This window comes from Capricornis sumatraensis, chromosome 2 (assembly GCF_032405125.1).
Source record: "Capricornis sumatraensis isolate serow.1 chromosome 2, serow.2, whole genome shotgun sequence".
Taxonomy (NCBI): Eukaryota; Metazoa; Chordata; class Mammalia; order Artiodactyla; family Bovidae; genus Capricornis; species Capricornis sumatraensis.
In genome coordinates, this window is record NC_091070.1 from 110,688,818 (window position 1) to 110,704,313 (window position 15,496).

Genomic DNA, 15,496 nt, shown 5'->3' on the forward strand with positions numbered 1-15,496 from the left:
CGGCTAAGAGCCTACTCAAACAGGTGGGGGCTATCTCTGAATCCCTCAGGTAATACTGTCGAAGTCATCTGTTGGTGTTTTTCTCCTGGAGCCTCCCATTCGAAGGCAAAAGGTATTGGGATTCTTTAGCCAGTAGTATGCAAAAGAATGCATCTTTGAGATCCAGGACTGTAAACACTTGGCACTGGGTGGAATTTTTCCCAAGATTGCATAGGGATTGGGCACTGTGGGATGGAGGGGGACCACAGCTTCATTTATGATCTGGAGATCTTGAACCATTCACCAGGTCCCATCCTTTTTCTTTACACGGAGGATTGGGGTGTTACATGGTGAATGGGTGAGGACCAGTAGCCCACTGGCAAGTAATTTTATTAGAGACTGTAGTCCTTCCCAAGCTTCTCTTCTAAGGGGGTATTGTTTCCAGTTTGGAAGCCAAGTGGGATCTCAGAGGACAATGACAACCAGTTCAACTTGGTGGCCTTGTACAAGAGTCCCCTGGTCCCAAACCTGGGGGTTAATTTTGTCCTCCCATACTTTTTGGTCCCTCCCTATTGGAGAGGGTATACTGGGTTCCTCAATAGTAACCAGAAGCTGTAGAAAAGCTTCCCATCACAAGGGTGGTCCCCAGTTTAGTGAGTTTAAGTAAAGTAAGTAAAGTCACTTAGTTCAGTTCAGTTCAGTTCAGTTCATTCACTCAGTCGTGTCTGACTCTTTGAGACCCCATGAAACGCAGCACGCCAGGCCTCCCTGTCCATCACCATCTCCCGGAGTTCACTCAGACTCACGTCCATCGAGTCTGTGATGCCATCCAGCCATCTCATCCTGGGTCGTCCCCTTCTCCTCCTGCCCCTAATCCCTCCCAGCATCACAATCTTTTCCAATGAGTCAACTCTTTGCATGAGGTGGCCAAAGTACTGGAGCTTCCGCTTTGGCATCATTCCTTCCAAAGAAATCCCAGGGCTGACCTCCTTCAGAATGGACTGGTTGGATCTCCTTGCAGTCCAAGGGACTCTCAAGAGTCTTCTACAACACCACACTTCAAAAGCATCAATTCTTCACTGCTCAGCCTTCTTCACAGTCCAACTCACATCCATACATGACCACAGGAAAAACCATAGGTTTGACTAGACGGACCTTAGTCGGCAAAATAATGTCTCTGCTTTTGAATATACTATCTAGGTTGGTCACAACTTTTCTTCCAAGGAGTAACCGTCTTTTAATTTCATGGCTGCAGTCACCATCTGCAGTGATTTTGGAGCCAAAAAAAAATAAAGTCTGACACTGTTTCTACTGTTTCCCCATCTATTTCCCATGAAGTGATGGGACCAGATGCCATGATCTTCGTTTTCTGAATGTTGAGCTTTAAGCCAACTTTTTCACTCTCCTCTTTCACTTTCATCAAGAGGCTTTTGAGTTCCTCTCCACTTTCTGCCATAAGGGTGTTGTCATCTGCATATCTGAGGTTATTGATATTTCTCCCGGCAATCTTGATTCTAGCTTGTGCTTCTTCCAGTCCAGCGTTTCTCATGATGTACTCTGCATATAAGTTAAATAAGCAGGGTGACAATATACAGCCTTGACGTACTCCTTTTCTTATTTGGAACCAGTCTGTTGTTCCATGTCCAGTTCTAACTGTTGCTTCCTGACCTGCATACAGATTTCTGAAGAGGCAGGTTAGGTGGTCTGGTATTCCCATCTTTTTCAGAATTTTCCACAGTTTATTGTGATCCACACAGTCAAAGGCTTTGGCATTGTCAATAAAGCAGAAATAGATGTTTTTCTGGAACTCTCTTGCTTTTTCCATGATCCAGCGGATGTTGGCAATTTGATCTCTGGTTCCTCTGCCTTTTCTAAAACCAGCTTGAACATCAGGGAGTTCACGGTTCACGTATTGCTGAAGCCTGGCTTGGAGAATTTTGAGCATTACTTTACTAGCATGTGAGATGAGTGCAATTGTGCAGTAGTTTGAGCATTCTTTTGCATTGCCTTTCTTTGGAATTGGAATGAAAACTTACCTTTTCCAGTCCTGTGGCTACTGCTGAAAGTCGCTCAGTCATGTCCAACTCTTTGCGACCCCACAGACTGTAGCCTACCAGGCTCCTCTGTCCATGGGATTTTCTAGTACAGGTTTTGGAGGAGAAGCCTCCAGAATAGGACAGGACAGAGTAGTTAGCCCCTGTGTCAACCAAGAAATTCTCAGATCTGTCTGCCACATCCAGCCATGTGATGATTATCTGCAACAGGCAGGCTGGCTGGAGCAGGCCTCTTCAGTCCTGTTGAACCATCGTGAGGGAAGCCTCGGCGCTTGACCTTGAGGCTTTTGGGTCCCAAGGGCAGAGAGCCACCCAGTGTCCCAATAGATGGCATTTGTAGCAAGCCATTTAGGAGACTTGTCATGGTTTGGACCCTCTTTGGCCCAATGTCCCACTTGTCTACAGATTAGGCATTTGCCTTGTGCCTTATCCTTCAAGGACTCAGGGTTTGCCATAGTGCTTCCCTGAAGGATGACCAGCATCTGGGTATGCCTTATCTCTTTCCTTTTCTTCCTTCCCTCGGTCTTGGCGTTCCTCTCCTGTTCTCTGTTATAAAAGGTACTGGTGGCTGTCTGGACCATCCCATCTAAAAAAGCAGAAGGGTCCTGCTGCTATAGCTGTTGTAACTTTATCCTAATATCTGATGCACACTGGGACAGGAATTTTTCCTTTAAAATCACCTGTTCCTTGTAAGAGTCTAAATCCAGATTGGTAAACTTTTGGAGGGCCTCTTTTAGTCTTTCCAGAAAGGCAATGAGGGTCTTGCTGGACTGCTGAGTTATTGCTAAGACCCAGGTATAGTTGATTATTTTTTGCTGGGCTGCTTTTAGTCCTACCTTTACACAGATCAGAAAATGATCCCTTTCCCAGATGTGCTCAGGGTCATTATAATTTCAGTTAGGATCTGAGGAGGGGACTGCAGTTTCCCCCACTGGATATTTATTGCTTGACTTGTTGAGCCCTGTAGTATACCCTCAGGCTTCCTTTATGACCCTAGCATACTCAAGGTCAGATAAAGTTTGACTCAATATGACCATTATGTCCTTCCATGTCAAGTCAAAGGCCAAGGTAGTGTGTTGGAATGTATCTATATATTTGCCTGGGTCATCTGTATAGCTTTTCAGGTCTTGTTTTATCTGTCTTAGTTCTAAGTGGGAGAAGAACTTATGGACCCAGGTTGGTCCGAATTCTCCTCCAGTTTCAACTAAGGGACATACTTGAGTTGGTTTTTGTGGATGGGGTGCTCCCGGGGGCACATTTGGATACAAGGAGAGAGCACCAGGCACCTCGGGAGCCATGGGAAGTGAGCCTTCATGGGAGGCTTCCTTCTCTTGGTTGTGTGTGCCTCACACCATTTGCCTAGTAGGCTCACTTTTAGGGTGTACGACAATCCCATATTTAAGACAGAGCTCCTTCATATCTCAGGTGGAAGAAAATTTGGACATAGGGGATCTCTGTCCATTTCCCTTACCTTTTGCAGAATATGTCTAACTGCAGGATGGTATTGTAATTTAAACTCCCATCCTCAGGCCAGTGTTCCTTATCCCCCAGAGGACACTGTGGCCACACAGTGGCACAAAAGAATTTTAAGCAACTTTTCCTTAGAGGATCAAACAACTTTCAGTTATCAAGGATGCATCTGAAGGGCACCTGTCAGGAAGTTGATTGGTTATTTCCCATCTAAAAGACAGTGATGACAAGGAGGAAAAGAAAAAAGGAGAAAAAACTAATAGACCTTCTTCTATTTTTATGGGTGGACTTCCTTAGGGGTGAGTCTTTCTGAAGATTATCCTACCCAGTACTGTTGCAACCTGAGAGCCAAGGGTCAAGGTGCAGATCCCCAGGGAGTTTGAGGCTTGACAGTCTCCTGGAAATCAACACTTCATTGTCATAGGCCCACTTTAGGTAACAACAGAAGTAATGGCAAAGGAGAGGGTTATCTGGTCCTGTTAGGGGCATTAAGAGTATTTTAATAATGAGCTGGGTGGAGTGATGTTGCCTACAAGGGGCAGGGTCCTGGTTGCAGGAGTTAGTAAATGACTTAAGAACAAATTGATAAGAGGCAACAGACCAGATGTTCCATAAAAGTGGAGTGGAGATTTGATCCGGGGTTATGTTTGTAATTTTAGGAGAAGGGTGGTAAAGGTTTGGGCCCAAACAGGCTGCAGGGTTCACCCCCAAAATGGAAAACATTGTCCCTGGAAGCCCAATTGCTCTTGAAGGGATGCCACCAACATGATGGACCTCTAGCAGGCACTGTGGGCCTGTCACCCGCCCTAGCAGGTTCACTGAGAGGTGCTGTTGATACACATGTTGTAGGAAACATGGAAGATGAAGGTCTGAATCTCTAGAGGGATTGGATATTATATGGACCTTCCTCCCAAGGGCCAGCTATTTTCTGGTTGTCCCTCCAGAAGATTGTAGAGGCAACATTGTAGGCCTGTAAGGGGCTCAGGAAAAGAGCATGAAACAGGAGGGAAGGGTCCAAGGCACAACTTTTGAAAGAATGACACAGCCCAAGGGCATAGGCCTAACATAAACTGATTAAAATCAAATGGGTCCAAGATGGCAGACAAGTCAAATTCCACTAGACCTTGATCCTCAATCTGCAAGCTAAATGACACACTGTGAGGCTCCATGACAGTTCCAAAACACTATCAAAAGACCAAGGAGTGGACTGTTCCCCAATTGTTGGAATAACCCTCCCACCCATTAGCATATGACATCACCCAGCTCACAAAAACTAATCACACAGTTCATGGCTGACACATTTACCCTCTGTGATGGCACACACTCTGAGGCCTGTGCTCCTCTCTGAATCCAAACAAATCTACCTCTTACCTATTGCTGTGTCTCTCACTGTATTTTTTTGCAATGAGACATCAAGAACCTGAGCTTCATTAGGTCCTGCCATGTGGGTTTGAGTCCCAATCTTAGGTAAACAGTTCCAAGCACAACTTTTGGAGATGGAAAGATGATGACCTGCCCAATATTTTGTAAACAGCGGCACAGATGGAGAGAGGAGCTGAAGAATGGGAGAAAAAGCAGTGGGAAACATGCGGAGGAACCGCCTTCATATCCTGTCAGAAAAACTGCTAAATGCCTGACCTGTACCCATAGTTTTCATTGGCCTGATCCTTGGCACAAACAAGATTAAGGACAGAATAACCCTTACCCACTTGGGCAACAGCTACTAAGGCATAGCAGATAGTGGAGCCTTCAGGACACGCTGGGAAGTGGCCCACGCCAGAGACCTTCAACTGCACCCACTGCTGCTCACCTGTTCACAGGGTGTTCAAGGAAACAAGAAACTAGAGATTGTAAAGGAATTAAGATTTGTTAGCCATTTGTCCTTCCAGCCACTGGGGCGAGGACCTCTTACCTTAACTGGAGGTCTTCTGGAATCTGAGACTGAGTTGGGTGAACTTTCTGCTGAGTTTGTTTTTGCTGTCCATGTTTCCAGCATGCTAGGCTTCTTGTCGCTTCCACTGGGCTGGGTTTCCTTGGCATTCAGCTTCCACCACATGAGCTTCTGCCAAGTTGGGCTTCTTCTGTGCTTGGTCTCTGCCTCATGGGGCTGAGCTGAGGTTGTTTCAGCCAGGTTACATCCGAGTTATGGCACCAGATATGTCATCAGGGGAGTGTGTAATTTCCTAGATTCTGTCTTACTGCAGCAAAGATTTGAAATGGTGGACCAGTGTTATAGCTCGGTTACAGCTCAGTTTTATTTGGCAAACAAAAGATAGTACACCCTCGAGGCGTGAGGGCAGGCTGACCCAAAAGGAGAGAGTCTCAATCTTGGCTCCTCTTTCTATATGTTTCGTCTCCTCCCCCTGAGCCTGCCATATGAAAACTGGGCTAGCCCAGAAGGCTGTTTGTTTCACCTGAGGTTCTCAGTCTGGCCCTCAGATTTTCTTTTGTTCCATTTCTGTGGGCTTTTTCCTTTCTTTGTCTTTTAGCCACCACCATTTTGGACTTCTTTTTCCTATTCTAACTACCTAACAGTAACATCTCTTTGCCTGCTGAGAAAAATGAGATGGAATCTTATTTTCACCACTATCCACCACCTTAACATTCACTAAAAAAAAAAAAAAAAAAAAAAAAGTCTTTCTAAAAACAAGTGAACAACAAGCAGAGACTTGAAACACTGTTGTTAATCAAGTTTCTAAGGAAACACACAATTTGATTCCTTTTTCACTATGCATATCTGTATCTATCACTGTTACAGCTAATCAAGGTCTTTACTCCAAACTTATTTAGAAGCTTTTTTGCCTCATCACTAATTCTGATCTGGAATGTTCCCCTCTAAAAGACTCTTCCTGGAAGAAGGCATGACAATGCACTCCAGTATTCTTGCCTGGAGAGTCCCATGGACAGAGAAACCTGCTGGGCTACAGTCCACAGAGTCACAAAGAGTGCAAGCATGCACAAGAGACTCTTAGAACCAGAATTTCTGATTAGGTTGAAATCAAAGACTTTACAGCTCTTACTTCCCATTTTGTACATCCTCACAGGTACAAACAAATGGTTTCTGCCTCTACACTGCCAAATTTATTGCTTTTACAGACTCTACATTAATTAGAAAGTTATGTGCCAGTTCCTTCCTCTATTCCCTCCCTCACATGGCAATAGTGCAGGGGCAAACCACATCACAGCAGATTTGCCAAGAATGAACTAAACTTATAAACTCTGAATATGGTCCTTTTCTTATCTCCTAGCAAAGAATCTTTCCTGTACTTCTTCCAGCTCCAGATCTAGTTATTGCATCAACTTACATATAATTGGTTTTTTCATAATCCTTTACACCTAAAACTTTTATCATTTACCTTTTGATTGCTTTAGTAAAAACATTTTTTGAAATGAACTTTTAAAGAGGTTTGAACTTTTTCATCATAGGCACTTTAAAACAAATAAATGAAAAAAAAAGAAAATACACATTCACCAGAAAACAGAGCCGAACAAAAATGTTTAAAGATTGTTTCATACAGTAGTGTGCTGATAAATTTTCAACTAGTTGTTAATGATGTGTGTGTCTGTATACACACACTATAAACTGTATTGACATAAAGGAGATGTGGCACACAACTGTGTAAGTGATAATACACAATAGTCTTTATTGTAAATTCCATATAGCCAGTTGTTCTCACAAAATATGCTTTCACTGGTTTTTGCTGAGCATTTATATCCTTAGCCAACATGTGGTTGCAACTGATGAGTGAACCAACGTGAAAATGGATGAACACAATCAACATAAATATTGGTTGATATTTTAATTTAAGCTTACTAATAAGAAAAAAGTGATTCAGCAAAGACACATGTATTTGAACTTCATTTGTTCATCAATGATGTGAGCAACTTCTTTGCTGAACTGGATAATGGTTCTCAAATTCTGGAAGAATATTTCTGACTTTTTCTGTGCTATTCACAATGTAAAGTCTTTAATTTTGTTTGTTTGTTTAATCTTCTTTAGAACCTTCTCCTCCGTTGCTTTCTTAAGTCTGGAGTGACAATCAGGAAAGCAATAAATCAAGCCCTAGTTTGTAGCATTTGCCAATTCCTTTGATGTAAATACTCCAACTATAGCTGATTTTAAGTCATGCAGAGTTGGGAAGACGTTTTACGTCATTACAAGGAATAAATATGATAGGTATAAACAACTCCTAGAGCATAGATAAGAGTAAATTGGGACTTCCCTATTGGTCTAACAGTTAAGACTCCACACTTTTACCGCAGGGGTCATGGGTTTGATCCCTGGCTGGGAAACTAAGATCCCTCATGACACTGCCAAAAAAAACAAATAAAAAAGTAAATTGTCCAAAAACATTAGAAAGTGATGAGTTTTGAAGATTTATTAGCTTTGTTATTAATAAAATTTACTTCACTGTAAGTTTTTAACAGCCATCATGAAAATGTCTGAAAATTTAATAGTTGACTCCCTTAGGCTGATATATCAGCCTGACCTATAGGTCATCTCCAGCTTACCCGTGGCTCATGTGTTTTCTCCTCACAGGTCGTCTTGGGAAGCCAAAAATTACTCAGAGTTTTGTGACATCTGTGAACAGCACCTGTAATGTCACACTGATGTGCTCTGTGGATAAAGAAGAAAAGAATGTGACATACAGTTGGAGTCCACAAGGGGAAGAGGGCAATGTCCTTCAAATCTTCCAGACCCCTGACAACCAAGAGGAGACTTACACGTGTACAGCATGGAATCCTGTCAGCAACAATTCTGACTCCATCTCTGCCCAGCAGCTCTGTACAGGTAACCAAGCATCTCTGTCCATCTCTCCTGAAGTCTCAAAATTCACTCTGACCTGCTGCAAGGCCTGAATCTGGTCCAAGTTCTCCAGAGGAGGTGCTTTCTTTATGCCATGGCTGGACCCAAGGTCCTTCTCCTCCCAGTAAGCTCCAGAAAAGAGTCCAAAGCCTTCTGGGAGATGCCAGGCATTTCAGGGTATTCTGAGGCAGTCCCCACTCAGCTGTCTGATTCAGTTTCTGATCTTGACCTTTAATAGCGGGCAGTACAGTTTTCCTTGTAGCTTTGGCACTCCCCTGGAGGGCACCTAGTATGGATAGTGCTCTTAAATGTGGACAAGCTTGCCTAACTTCTCTGGCCCATTTCCTGACAGTCAAGTCTCATTGCATCTTCTGTTTTCAGACATCACAATGAGCCCCCATATTCACCGCACTGGACTGATGAGTGGGCTGGCTGTGCTTTCTCTGCTTATAATCATTCTACTTTCAGTGGTTTTGTTCCTTTTGTGCAAGAAAGAAGGTAGGATTTTCTCACGAGGTAAATGTAGAAATGTACCTTCGTTTTTCCTGGGATTGAAGTCAGTTATCCAAGGTGGGGTGGAAATGTCCTTTGTTCCAGGGAATTAGTCTTTCTATACTCCTCATGCTCCATCTTACCATCTCCCAGAAAGACGGCCCCGATTACTATATTCTGAATGGTCTTCCAAACATGTTTCTGGGATCAGCAGGATGCCATGGGTCCAGAACTTGGGTCCGAGTTTACGTGAGTAAGTAACTGTTAGTTGCTTAGTCGTGTTTGACTCTTTGCGATCCCATGAAGCCTGCCAGGCTCCTCTGTCCATGAAATTCTCAAGGCAAGAATACCGGAGTGAGTTGCCATTTCCTTTCCAGGTCTCCTGTAGGGGAAACTAGAATTGGATACCTCAAGTCAAAGAGAGCCCCTGGGTTCAAGTTTAGCACTGCCATTAACAAACTGTGCTCCATGGGGCACATGTATTTACCTCTCTGACTCAGTGTTCTCACACATGAAATAAGATTTGGACTAAGTCTCCAAGGTCACTTCCAAGTCCACCAAAACTGTGACCTTTGAAACGTCATTGAGGGACAAGTATTAGTTGTCACTAGATCCCTTTGGGTCCCTCTGGATCATTCTGTAATTGTAACCATTCTAAACTCAGAAAACCTGATCTTGGGCCCTAGGGGAGTCCACCCTCCTATTCCTCTTAACTCTGTGTCCACTCAGAGTCTTCTTTTCCCACCCATCATAATAGCAACCCTGGATGCAGAGAGGCTCTACCTCTGATTCCATGTTCCTGACTCTCTTTTGGGTCTGATTCCTCAGGTTCCTTCTTGAACAACTTCAGTAAGAACCCTGGTAAGTTCTCAACCACTAGTTTCCCTGGATGATAATTGGAAGAGATGAGTTCACAGCAGAGTGGTGAAGCCTAAGCTTGTACTTTGCAGACAGTCTGGGGTAAAGGTCCCAGCTTGACCATTTATCTGCTACCAATTACTTTATCACTGTCTTGGTTTTCTCCATTGTAAAATACACATAAAACCAGGATGTGCAGCATATTCTTATGAAACAGATTTAATGAATTACACATATAAAGTACTTGGTCCAGTGTCTGGTACACTGTGAGTACTTAGTGTTAGATACTATCTTTACAACACACCTGGGCTTGGCACAGAAGGAGGCATCATGGGGGAAAAGAGTCTGTAATGTGAACTGTAGCTCAAATAGTCTCTTGATGGGAAGAAGTCACATCACCTCCTCAGGCCATAGGTGATCTTCAGGGCTCCTCAAAGAGGTATTTGTCCTCAATCCCTCACAGCCTTGTTGGAGGGAAGAAGGCCTAAGCTTTCATCTGCAAATGAAATAAGAGAAAGCACTGAATCTGGTTCACTCACCAAGTCTGAGGCAGGGACTGGGACAGGACTAAACTCTGAAACACTGGATCCCTGTGATAATAGCACTCAGCCCAGACCTGTTGTCTGCAGATACGTTGGTGCTTTGGAATATGAAGGCCCCGAATTCTGGCTATCTGTTTTCAACTTGACCCTCAAATGTTCTGCATTAGGAGCAAAGAAAAGCAGTACAGTGGGAGAAATGCATCTATTAGTCCATGAATTCTTAAAACATTCAGTTGTGTCTGACGTTTTTCGATCCTGTGGCCTGCAGCCACCAGGTTCTTCTGTCCATGAAATTCTTCAGGCTAGAATACTGGAATGGATAGCCATTCCCTTCTCCAGGGGATCTTCCCAAACCAGAAACTGAACCCTGGTCTCCCCTTGTAGCTCAGCTGGTAAAGAATCCGCCTGAAATGCAGGAGATTCCGGTTGTATTCCTGGATTGGGAAAATCCCCTGGAGACGGGATAAGCTACCCACTCCAGTATTCTTGGGCTTCCCTGGTGGGTCAAATGGTAAAGAATCTGCTTGCAATGTGGTAGACTTGGGTTTTATTCCTGGGTTTGGAAGATCCTTTGGACAAGGGCATGGCAACCCACTCCAGTATTTTTGCCTGGAGAATTCCAAGGACACAGGAGCCTGGCAGGCTACAGTTCATGGGGTCACAAAGAGTCAGACATGACTAAGCCCAGCACAGTTCCCACACTGCAGGCAGATTCTTTATCATCTGAGTCACTAGGTGAACCTTGAATTCTTAAAAGTAGGAATTCTTAAATTCCTCACACAGAGCTGGGCAGGTAGAGAATTTAACAAATGTTTGACTCTGAATCGATCAGTCAAGTAACAAATGTGTGTGGGGTACCTCTTACATGTCTAACACTGAGGTGGTAAAAGAAAGTTATGTACCAGAAGAAACCAACAGTGTGTAACTAGAGAGAATCAATCTAATTGAAAAACTAAGACTGTCACGTGAAAAGACTAGCCATATAAGGCAGTCAGTGCTAAATGCTGGAGACACTAAGGAAGATGCTGGGTGGAAAAGCTACCTTCAGTGCCCACACAGAGATTGGGAAGAATCTCTTTATCCTAATGTGGACTGAAAAGAATTCCCACTGTGCTCTGGGTGAGACCTGAGCCAGATCTCTCCTGTACCACATGGCATCCCTAAGAAAGAGACAAGCAAGGATTCAAACATCCATCTCAAGAGGACAGGAGTCATTTAACCTCTTGGGGTTTCATTTCTTCATTTGAAAAAAAGAGAACATTAGAGTAAATCATCTCTAAAAATTCATCCACATTTTCATGTACTGTGGTTCTATGCTTGTTTATGACTCAGATGCTTCCTCAAAGAAAACAATATACACATACATCACAGCTTCAAGAAAAACCCAGGCAGCAGAGTCCAGGATCTATGATGAGATCCCCCAGTCCAAGGTAAGGTGGTGCTACTCACTGGTCTCCACCACCACCCCAGACAGGGGGTCATGGGTAGCAGCCACAGGCCAGGGGCTGGGAGTGCTGAATCCGACCAAGAAATACCATGTCAGGGAAATGATCCTTTGAGTCTTTCTATGAGGAAAAGAAAGTGGCCACGTGTCACCCCCTGGTAGCCTCCCAGACTTGAGACCTCATGCTTCTAATTGGGCCCGGTTCCAGGTTAGATGTCATGATTAAGAGTAAAGCACATTCCACAGGGACCCATAACAGGGGAGCCTCTGATAGGAGATGAGAGCTTTTATGTGGCCACTGACCAGTAAACAAGTTGCTAAGGGGATTTCAAGGACACAAAACTGAGAGAGGTCCTCTTGAACTTGACTTCTTGGTCTGGCTGCAGCAGCAGCTTATTTTCCACATGCTGATTCACCCTGTCCCACAGCCTGCCCTCCCACCCTCCTTTTACCTGCCTGCCCCTCCCTCACCTCCACCCAGAACCAGGCTTCCTCACGGCATCACCTTCCTCTGTGCTCCTACCAGCCTGCTCTTCTGAAGTCTCCAAGGAGAGAAAGGGAAATTGAGGTCTGCCTGGTCAATCCAGCCCTGTACTTGGACCAATAGTTTAGCTGGGTTCGTAGAGCCTATGAAAAGCTAAAATTCTGATTAAGCAAGACTCAGTCTGAACCACCAGACTGTTCTTCTTGGCTTCTGAGGTTCTTGTCCAATTGCTACCTATACTCACCCCAACTTGACCCGGATCCTCTCCACCTGGATGGAACCCAAGGTGAAGCTGGGAGAGGAGACCACTTAGTGAAAGTGAGAGCAGGGAGGGCTGATGGGCAGAGGCAGAAGTAAGAGATTTGCCTGGGCTCCCTCACTGAGGGCAAGATGGGTGTTTTACAGGTGCTCCCCACCAAGGAGGAGTCAGTGAACACAATTTACTCCATGATGCAGTACTCTGATAAGGTAAAGTCTTTCTGATTTTTATCACTGTTGTCCTGTCTATTCCAACTTTTCTTTGGCATCTTATCTAACCAAACAGGAGTAAACTGGTTCCCTTGGGACTCTGTGCTTCTCAAGATTAATTGCTGAGAGCCTTGATCTCCTTCCACACATGCACAAGCTCTGCTTCCCAGGTCCAAGGCCATTTACAAGCTGGCTTCCTTGCTTGCTGTTCCCAGCTTTTCTATGAAGGAGCACCTAGGTCTCTGAACTGCAGTGTGGAAACTTCAGCCTCTAATAACATCCAGGGCCATTGCTAGCTCACAGTGTATAAATCGGAAGGCAGGTCTGCCATGCCCCAGGCAGACACAGGGCCACACCAGATGCACAGATAGGCAGGTAGAACACAGGTTGGATCCCAGTTCCCACTGGTTCCCTCAGCAGACCTTCACACTGTGCCACCTGTGCAAGCATTTGTAGTGCTCTAGTGATACTCATGTTCCCTGTGCCCCAGCATCCTTCTCTCAAATATGCAAAGAGGGAAGGCAGGTCTTGGCCTTTGACAGGACTTCCAGCTTGGGGAACCTGCTTCGGTGTTGTTATTATCTGAAAGTCTTTGTTTCCACCACAATTAGGACAGCTTTGGGGTCTCTGAGTGAATCAAACATTTTGGAAGTGTTTCTGTCTAATAGCTGAGCTAATAGGCAGGAAGCTAACCATGAAAGATAAATTTGAACCCAGATTCCTGGGGAGAAAGGGATGATAATGATAACAAGCGATGAGTGGGATAAAATATTGGGATGTCAAAATGGAATGCAAATGAATTCATGAATAAGAATTAAAAGTTGATTCTATGAGTCATCTGTAAGCTAGACAAGTCGGAAGGTCATAAGGGAACTCAATGCACAGGTCAATTTGAATGTCAAGATAAACCAAGTGCCCTGGAGAATAAGACAGAAGGACTTTGACTTCCTTAAGGACCAAAGATGGAAGGAGAAAGAAGAAAAGGAAGAAAATGAGTGAGGAAAGGGCGGGGAGAGGGGGGTGGGGGCGGGAGGGGAAAGAGAAGCAAGTGAAAAGCAGGGCGCCAGCATATCTGCACCAGGATTAGAAGGAGAGTAGGAGGAAACAGAAGAAAATACACTGGAAAGTAGTAGATTTGAGGGATTAATCAGGGACTCCTGGATTGAGACATCTCATAGTAAACTCTCTACCCAAGTTGGTTGGCAATTACTAGTTTGGTTAGTACATAATTTAAAACCTAGGACTCCCTGAGCCAGTTGAAGAGTTGTCTGCAGTATTCTAAGTAAATACTTAGAATTAGTGAAAGTGACTTACCACTACATATAAGCCAAGGTGAAGTTATTGGGGTAAAGGAGAAATGAAGACTTAACTAGGAACAAGGAAGGCAGATCACATGAGCCTGAATGTCACTTCAAGCTTATAATCAAAATCAATGGAGATACCCACATTCCCACCTGCTGTTTTTTCTGAGTTAAGAGCGCTTCCAAATGGAGTGACTGGAACAGAGGTGAGGGACTCAGCAAAGGGCAAGATCCTGCTACCCACAGAGTACCCCAGAACCAGGGAAATCTAAGATGTCTTTCTAAAGGCTCCCTGTGGGACTGGAATCCCCGAGCAGTGCCTTTAAGTCAGCATTTCCCTCTTTTCCCTTTTGTACAGATGGAGAAAACCAGCACTCAGAACAGCAAACCGCTTGGGACTTCATGCTATGAAATTGTGATCTAGGCTCCCAGATGGAATTCTCCCCAGAGAAACTGAGCTGTAACCACACATACCGGCAGATGATTCAAACCTAGACTTGCTCTGCCCAGATCTTACCCAAAGATCACAGATCACCAGATTCCAACATGTAAGCAAAGAAGGAGACACTCTGTTGCTGGGCATAACTTGTACCGAAATAGACAAATGCATCATGCCCTTTCTAAGATGGCTCACTTCCTAACAAATAGCAAGGCAGATCCCTTGGCACAGTGCTTCTCATCCTTCTTCACACTGCAACACATGGAGAAAATAATTTTTATGATAAAATGGAATAAACAATCAAGATTGCTCATGGCTGGAGGCTATATATGACTGGAGGGGATGACTCTTCCCAGCAACCTCATATGTGGAGGATCAATATTTACACACCTGTGACCTGCCATGACACACCACTTAAGAGCCTCTGTTCACACTCAATATATAGGAGAAGCCCTGGTGCATGGCCTCACTCAGTCCCCATACACCTTGGGCAGATGAGCCTCTCACTCAAGTGCATGACTTGATATATAGAGTGTGGACTCCATTTCAGGCTCTGTTTGTCCCTTTGCCTGGGAATGGTTGTTCAGGATATACCTGGCTGGACCAGCCCAACCCTATATCACTGTGTGGCATGGAAAGATATCAGAGCTGTGGGTCTCAGCTGTTCAGACACACTCTTCCAATGCAGCATTGGAACCAACACTTCTGCCTTGCATTTGGACTGGAACTTCCACCATCAGCTTTCCTGGTTCTCAGGCCTTTCAACTCAGGCCTCTTCAGCTTGCTTACAGATCTTAGAATTTCTCAATCTCTGTAACCACATGAGTCAATTCCTTTATAGCTATTTCCTATAGTTCTGTTTCTGTACAAAACCAAGCTAAGATACACTCCAAACTGCCTCATCATGAAAAAGAAGGCATCTCCAATAAAGCCATTCTCCAAAAGGAACTCAGTTCAGTTCAGTCGCTCAGTCGTGTCCAACTCTTCGTGACCCCATGGACCACAATGCACCAGGCCTTCCTGTCCATCACTAACTTCCAGAGTTTACTCAAACTCATCTCCACTGAGTCGGTGATGCCATCCAACTATCTCATCCTCTGTCATCCCCTTCTCCTCCTGCCCCCAATCACTCCCAGCATCAGAGTCTTTTCCAATGAG

The 15,496-nt window shown here is 44.5% G+C and overlaps 1 protein-coding gene across 2 annotated transcripts in view; it reads left to right on the forward strand.

Moving 5' to 3' along the window:
• Window positions 1-14,621, forward strand: part of CD84 (CD84 molecule) — a 40,564-nt gene extending 25,943 nt beyond the window's left edge. The window contains exons 3-8 of one of the 2 annotated variants that reach the window (XM_068965694.1): window positions 8,044-8,295; window positions 8,692-8,808; window positions 9,631-9,663; window positions 11,535-11,632; window positions 12,536-12,598; window positions 14,258-14,621. In XM_068965694.1, the coding sequence (XP_068821795.1) occupies window positions 8,044-8,295; window positions 8,692-8,808; window positions 9,631-9,663; window positions 11,535-11,632; window positions 12,536-12,598; window positions 14,258-14,323 (629 nt within the window). In that variant the 3' untranslated portion in view covers window positions 14,324-14,621. The remainder of the gene's footprint in view (window positions 1-8,043; window positions 8,296-8,691; window positions 8,809-9,630; window positions 9,664-11,534; window positions 11,633-12,535; window positions 12,599-14,257) is intronic. The other variant, XM_068965695.1, reaches the window with a different exon arrangement.
• The last annotated feature ends 875 nt before the right edge of the window (window positions 14,622-15,496 follow it).